General features: G+C 44.0%; 1 protein-coding gene across 3 annotated transcripts in view; it reads right to left on the bottom strand.

Moving 5' to 3' along the window:
• Window positions 1–5,942: 5,942 nt before the first annotated feature.
• SLC66A2 (solute carrier family 66 member 2) overlaps window positions 5,943–7,907 on the bottom strand; it is a gene marked incomplete at both ends in the record, with an annotated part of 62,954 nt that continues 60,989 nt past the window's right edge. For 2 of the 3 annotated variants that reach the window (XM_080609997.1, XM_080609998.1), the window contains one exon: window positions 5,943–6,150. In XM_080609997.1, the coding sequence (XP_080466123.1) occupies window positions 5,943–6,150 (208 nt within the window). The remainder of the gene's footprint in view (window positions 6,151–7,907) is intronic. The other variant, XM_080609999.1, reaches the window with a different exon arrangement.

Here is a 7,907-nt window from a genome sequence, read left to right as displayed (position 1 = left end):
CCTGTCTTCTAAAAATTACAATTATTGTTCTGGCTTTTCTTCCTAATTTTCAAAAGATTTAAGTCAATTTAAAGGGAAAATGAATCATACGGTGGCATCAGCATGCTTCTTTACTGATGCCAGCCCCATGAGCTCTCCTGACAGAGCTGTGGAGCTGGTCCAAGTCAGCATGCTGTCTGGATCTTTCACTGCTCCTACAGGTGGGATATGATCAGAGGATAGGGAGAAATGGAACACAACTGCCTCTTGAACCTATGCCCTCATTTATATTAAGGCCATGCAGTGTCACCCTCCATAACCTCCTCCTGCCAGGAAAGAAACAAAAGCTGATGTATTGAAGATGGGATTTGTCTGGGTTTTTTTTCCTCAGCATATGTTGTAACACCAATCCTACATTAGCAAACTCCTGTATTAAGCCATTCCTTTTAGGAATGGAGCAAAGGAAAATAAAAGGTTACATTTATTTTAATAAAAATTAGAAGCTTTGCTGCTGAACATACGCCTCTGATGATTTGGTTGCAGAGGGGGGGAGGTGGTGTTTTGCCTGCTGATGTGAAGCCATGTATGCCAGTGCTGCAGCCAGGGTCCCAAGCAACCAGCTCTCTCTGGCCCACAGCAGCCCTGATGTTGTTCCTTTGCAGTCACAGCCAGGCCAGAGAGCCCTGAGCAGCACAAGGGTGTCACCAGGCCAGGTTATACAGCTCCATGGTAAGTGCTGCAAGAAATGGCAGCAGCAAAACCGAGCCCCCCCATCCTGCAGGCTGCATCTGGATCTCCAAAGCCCCAGCTGTGTTGAATGACAAGCAAACTGAATGCAGCTGCATGCACCAGGGCTCTGCCCGTCCATTGTTCACAGCCCACCAGCACTGGGAGCACATTTGCTCCTTGTGACAGGCAAGGAGGGCCAAGGGCTGGTGGATGGTGCCTGGGCTGACTCAGACCCTTGGCAAAGCAATACCAGCACTGGGTTGCTGTGACTCATGAGCGATTTTAACTTCATTATTCTTTTAATTCTGATGCAGGCACTTCTTGTATTAAGGCTTATTAAGGTTTGGCATCAGGGATACAGCTTTGCAGCTGGCTAAATGCAACCCAGCAAAATTAGTAGTGTGTGGGGCAAAGTGTGGCATGAGGCAGCAGCACACTTTATGGTAGCATTTGTGTGCTCAGTCTTCGGGTGGGACCCAACAGATTCACCAGGCGAACGCATAAGTTCGCTTTTCATGGTACTTTGGTTCAGGAACATGAGGTTTAGTGCTTCATCTCTGGTGTGAAAGCAATGATCACGGCTGCTGTGCGCAGAGGGTGCCAAATACGTCTCCTGAAGGTGGAGAGGCCCATGAATGGCCAACAGCATTGGCTTTCTCTTAGAAGACCCATGCTGAGGTAGACATCCTTGTAGACTGAAGAGTTTCAGTTTTTGCTTGCCATGCTAGCAAATAATCATGAATGAATGCTGCTTTTGGCACTGCAGCAATAAAAAACAGCACCAGGACAGCTAACTACAGCTTAGCAGCTGTGTAGAAAAACAGACTGATGACACACACCACATTACTGCTGTGCTCCATCAAGTTGCTATTGTTGTACAATAGTGAGTTCTTTATATTTTTTCAAAAGGCACATAATAAATTCCAGCATGCAGAGTTTTAATAAGGTGACAAAACCCACTCATTATGTCTGTTAGTCAAGGCCTGGCTTTTAATAAAGTTTCATTTTAGCTATTGAGATGACAGATGAGGAAACAAATACAAACCAGGAACCTTTTAAATGACTTATTTTTGGAAGCTGTATAAAGTTGTGAGACATACATTGCCAGACATAAAAGATACCCAAAGGAGAGTGAGTTTCACCCAGTGCATTGTTATGGATGATGCTTATTACTTCTGATCAGCCACTGAAAAAGTGTTGGTTTTGTTGTTGTTCTTTCTTTTGACACAGCACACACAACATCTGCAACTATAGTAAATGTTACACTGCTGTCTGCATGCATGCTGGTGCCAGCAGGTAATTATACCTGTTTCCTTGAAACACAATCTAGTGCTTCATAGTTGTACCACACTGGTTTTGACCCAAGGGAAAAAAATTCTTCTCTCCTATTGGACACTCAGTGCGTGTGAGCAAAGCTGCCTCTTCTACACAGACACCTCAGTGGCAGCCACCATGGTCCTGGACATACAAATTCTGGCAGTTGGCAACAATAATCACCAGAAAACCGGAGCTGTGTTTGAGAGCTAAGGATGTGGTAACTGGTACAGGGACAGAGTTAGAGGGAATGGCACAAAGTCAAACACAAACCCTGCTCATACAGCACATGTGCACAGCCACCTCCCACCTCACAGCAACCTCAATTAAGAAAAAGCACATAAGAAACACATGACCCTGCCATCATCCCCTCAGCAGTAAGCCAGGCAGAGGTCACTGTTTCACACTGATGAAGTCAGAAAAGGTATGATCTATGGCAGCCTCAAAGCAGATGCTTCACAGGGGCAAATTATCCTTGGCTTTCACAGGGTCTGGCACCTAAAAAGCTACAGCCTTAGGAGAGTATGAAACCTTGGAGCAGAAAAGACACAGATGGAAGGGCTGATGGGTAGAGAAATCCAGTTCTGCTGGCCCACCTGAGGCTGAACAAAGCCCCTCAGTCTCCCAGCATAGCTAAGACAGCACCTGCAAAGCCAAATCCACGTAAACTGGGACAGAGGGGGCAGGGTGAGGTCTGATGTCCTAAGCCGTTGTTTGCTGACTGTCTTGGCTTGTTTTCATGTCCCGAATCAACAGGGAGAGAGGTCAAGACTCCTCTTGCCACAGCAGTTGGCCATGACGTAACAGTTTCCACATCTTCCGTGCAGAGGTTATGAAGAGCACGTCCCTCACCTGTGTCCCATCTTAGATCTTCTTACACAGCTTGCATGATATAGGAATTTCCTTTTTTTAAAAGCTACATAAAAATCTGTTAGTAATTTGTTTTACTGTGAGCATCACAAGCATAAAAAAAGTGGTTGCGAAGGTAAGTTTAGCCCAGGGTGTATGAAAGAGCAGGGAACAGAAATCCAAAATCCCTGCATCGTGACCTCAGGACAATTTATGCCTTGTGCCTACCCACCTATCAGGAGGAAAAAGCACACTAATTATTCCTACAGAAAATGCTCTAGATAATTTATAAGAAGAGTTAAGAAGCATGCATCTTATAGCTGAACAAAACAAGGCAACACTGCAATTTATATATAATAGGTAATTTTTATTTAAAAAAAAAAAACCAACAAACCACCATTGTAACTGACAGAGAAAATAAACTCCATGAAATGTGCCATACATTCAAAAAGATGTATTTAAAGTAATTGATTTCTTATTCTCTGAGGTGATCATTGATACAGATACTTCCTGACAATTAAAGAACAAAGCCAAAGTTCTGTAACCTTTTCCCCAAAATTATCTCGCAAGATGAAGTTCAAGAGTTCCTGGCCAAGAGTCCTACCTTGCTAAATGCCACATACAGAAGATGAATTTAGAGATAGTTCCACTGGCTTCTCTTCCAGCATTTGCAGCTGTGGTGTCAATGAGACTGGTCTGCAGAGCTTGCTGGTTTGGGTACTGATGACAGACTGAAGAAACTGCCCCAGAAAGAGTCCCAGAAAGAAAAAAACAACAGTTGTCTTATCCTCAGTAATACCTGTAGTTCAAAGCCAAAGAGGTGGCTGAAAGTGTGCACTCCCAGGTGAATCTATAACATACAGAAGTATATTTCCCAAGAGCCATTTATTTCTTATATCCCCGTTTCATAGAATATTAGAAAAAGACCACCATATACAAAAATCTTACAAGTTATTAAAAAAACCCTTCAGACCATTAAAACACACAAGAAAGTATTTGTTTGCATACAGTAGAAATACAATCCTCATTAAAGCAGCATACCAGAGAAGCCAGTTGTTAAGTAAATTTTCAATTAAAAAAAGACAAAAGCCCAGATGTTCCTGTAACACAACGAGAACATTGGAGAAAAGAAAGGAACAAAACATTCATAGTCTGCCATTCCAGGTGTATCATCTTTGTAAGGTCACTTCAGGCCTAAAAGAATATGGTATTGAACAAAGGGCATGGAGACAGCGCCTGGGCAGAGCATTCTGTGCCCTGCCCTCAGAAGAGCAGCTCTCCTCAGCTATGATTTACTGATGTAGCCTCCTAATGCTTTCCCTCCAGAGGACAGTTTGCCACCAATGAAGACAGTCCAGACTCAAATCATGCGATTCCCAAATAAAACAGGGTGGCGAAGTATCTGATTTACACACTGAAATTATTAAAACCTCAGACTTGCTGCCATTGGTAAGAAAACATGAGCTCTTGGGATAATCTTGGAGAAACAGCAATTCCCAAAAATCTGTCCCTGCTCTACCACCTTGCTTGTGGTCAGACAGGATTCACCGGGCAGCAGGGAGGGAGCCTCCAGAAGAAAGCAGCACATGCGTACCTGTTCCTGGGACTAAGCATCTTGCTATGGCTGCCTCATATCAACCACAGTGGTTTCATGACAGCAACTCACAGAAGCCCAGGGTCTTGGCTACAGCCGCCTGCAGGTGCACACCTCCTGCAGCTGCTATACACATGCAGATAGTTCTCAGGAAGGGCACAGTGACCTACACTGGCAAACAGCCATTATAAGCAACATCTACATTTATAAATAAACTCTCTGCTCTTTCAGCTTTTTCAATCCCTCTGTTAAGGTACAGGCTGCTGATTCTTCTAAAAGCCTAGAAGATCCTAAGCAACAGAAAAATAAAAACATGGACTCCTTCCTTGGGTCAATGCAAGAAACACCCCAAAACATCAATTGGTTCTTGTTTGGCATTAAACAAAACATAAACATAAATCTCAGCCTTAACAAATTAAGCTGTCAGATGCTAGTCCTACTCCATAGGATGCGGCATTTTCTCTGTCTCAAAACTTTTTCACTTCCCCTTCCTGAGGCACTGGAAGTGGAGTTGCTTCTACTTTTGTAGCTCAGTCACCACATAGAAATACTTGCCTGGCAATACTGGCAACATTCATGGCCCCTTGGTTTGTGAAAGACATCCTACAGCCCAGCAGTGTCCTGTGCACAGCTGCAGGAGCAGTGCTTGCCCCCTGAGGGCAGGAAGAACTGTTCTCAAACCTCATCCTTTCAAAGCATGACTACCTAAGTTACCTGCAGTATCCTGTTAGCTCCTCCTTTTGGCTTACTGCTTGACTGGCTGTGACTGCTCTAAACGTGGCTCCAGCATCATCCATACTCGGACCCTCTTCATCATCGCCTTGATGTGTCTACCTGCCACACTGATCCCGCAGTGGAGATGAACACTGGCCATTCACTTCTCAGCACACTGATGCTTTCCACTGAGTATGACTGGTTCATTTCTGGCTGCTCACCTCTTTGCAGGGCCTCCTGCCCTCACCTTCTCTGCTCACCAGACACCCTTCTTAAAGAAAAGTGAAAGTTCCTACATTTGCTCTTCAATACTTCTTCCTACATCGTGGAGACAGTGAATGCTAGCACATGCCACAAACTTCCTGCCAATATACAGACTTTATATTATATAAATAGGTAAAAGTTTCAGACAAAATATCCTATAATTTCTGTGATGTAATACTTTTAAATAGCATTAAAACCACAAACCATCCAGCCCTTGTGATTAAATATACAAACATTTGTGAATTGATAAGGCTCATAGGTACATATGCAAATATAAAGTGCCCCTCCCCCCCCAAGAAACAGTTCTGTGCAGCTATGTTTGAAACAGAACAAGTTATTTAAAATAAAACCTTACAAACTGGAAGTGCAGCCAGACTTTCAACTCTTGTTCTCATTTCTGCTTTCAACTCGGCAACAGAGGAGTATTTACAAGCGAAAGAGGAGCTGCCATGGCTGACTCCACAGTGCCATTGACCTGCAACTTGTCCAGCTAAGTGCCTCACAGGGCCTTGGTGCTGGCTGGGTGTACAGTGTGGGGCACGGGCTTCTGAGGGTAGTAGCTGTACAAGTAAACCTGTAACAGGATAGCAATGTCCACAAAAACCTGCAGAAGTCCACAGATGGAGAACTGGAAAGGGGCCTGATTCAAAATGAAGTAAACAGTCTTGAATGTGTCCCCACTGGTCCACATCAGCACCATCTTGACACTAGAAGACAGAAAAGAAAGAGTATTTATTGAGAAGAACTTGGCTTGTGATTAGACCTGCCATGCCAGAGTATGCTACCTACTTCAGCAAGGGTTTCTACTCAACAGTGGGTTGGGACACTCCTTGATGAGGACAGTGTATCTAACCAAGACATGCAGCACTGTACTTGGAAGGGAGGATCAAATTCTTTACCCCACATATTGCAGCACTCTTATCTCAACAATTACAGCTCCAAATGCCTGTGGCTATGAAGGTATCCAGCATTTTAAAATATCCAGTTGGGATATTTGACTCAGTGGTGCTCTGTAAACATGACTGCCACATGCTGACAGCACTGACCATAAACCAAAGTAATACAGTGCATGGAAAACAAAGGCAATTCATTCCAGCAGTTACTTCTTATCCATGCAATTTTGCACCCCTACAAGGTGGAATAACACATAGAGTGCACTCTCATGCATGCACACTTCTTTAGCATCTGCTGAAACACTTCTGATGAAGTACAAGAAACCATTTCTTACTGCAAAAAATGCAAAACCAAAAAAGTCCAGAAAGACAGATTGTCCAATAATACAGAAAGAGGGAAAACGACATGCCTGCAGCTGATACTGGAAGGATGAACATCACTAGGGATTTTTATCAAGGACACCGATCAAAAGCAATGCTTAGGCTTCCTTTTAATAGCCATCCTTGCTTTCATCTAGCTGCACTGCTGAGCCATCCCCTGTCCTGCAGTCCAGCTCCTGCTCCCCCACATCAGAAGAAACTCTGGGGAACAGAAGCAAGCTCTTCAAACAGACCAATTTTTTTTCAGTGCCCTCAACAAAATGTGAACAGCCAGATCCTGAAGGCTGTTTCTGAGCTTCATGCACTTTAACAGGAGTGCTTTTTAAGCAGCTGGATAAGCAGCAGCGGACAAAAGCTTTGTAGTTCACAGTATGAGCATTGCGCATGATTTGTCATAATTATGAGCAATTACATTTTGCCAGCACTGACTCCAATTCATCAAACACAGTCAGGCCCTTGCAGCAGGGTAGGACTTAATGTTCATTTCTCAAACATTCAGGCAGGGAGCTAGCACAATTTGTATTTTGGATACAAGTACACTATGCTATTGCAAGCCAAATGCTGCAGCCCACTCTCTTCCCATAAAGAAAGGGTGGCCAAGAGCATCAGTTTATATTGCCCCATCGCACTAGGGAAACACAAGTCTTTTTGTAACTCATGTGATGTCATTGAGTATAAACAGGTCTTCAATCATAGAATCACAGAATAGTTAGGACTGGAAGGGACCTCAAGATCATCCAGTTCCAACCCCCTCTCATGGACCTTTCAAAGCGAGTCCACTCCCACTGTGTGGAAGTGCAAGCAAGGACATGGGGTCGAGTAAGCAGTCATTCCTCTTCCAAGGTCATTCTAAAAATGTAAATAAATAATCAGAGAAGGAAAACAACTGCTAAACCTGCAACTACCAGTTGTGCTCTGTGCACAGAAAGCCTGCACCACCTGCCTCATGCATGTTCCCCGTCACACTGAGTACCTTACACCACACTTACGGGAGGTTTGCCGATGCAAGCAGTGGTGGTGATTGTTTGGGATTTTAATTAGGAAGGGCAACAAACTCTGAAGGTCATAAAACTGGCACCTTGCTTGCAGGCAGCCAACATTCCTCCTCCTATGACTTTAAACTTATCCGTGTTTGCTAGGCAACTGATCACAGTTTGTGAATCTGTGCTAGCATGGTTGGGGACCCTCAC

Source organism: Psittacula echo (genome assembly GCF_963264785.1).
Source record: "Psittacula echo genome assembly, chromosome: 2".
Taxonomy (NCBI): domain Eukaryota; kingdom Metazoa; phylum Chordata; class Aves; order Psittaciformes; family Psittacidae; genus Psittacula; species Psittacula echo.
The sequence above is the reverse complement of the archived record's forward strand: the minus strand, read 5'-3'. Positions and strand labels throughout refer to the sequence as shown.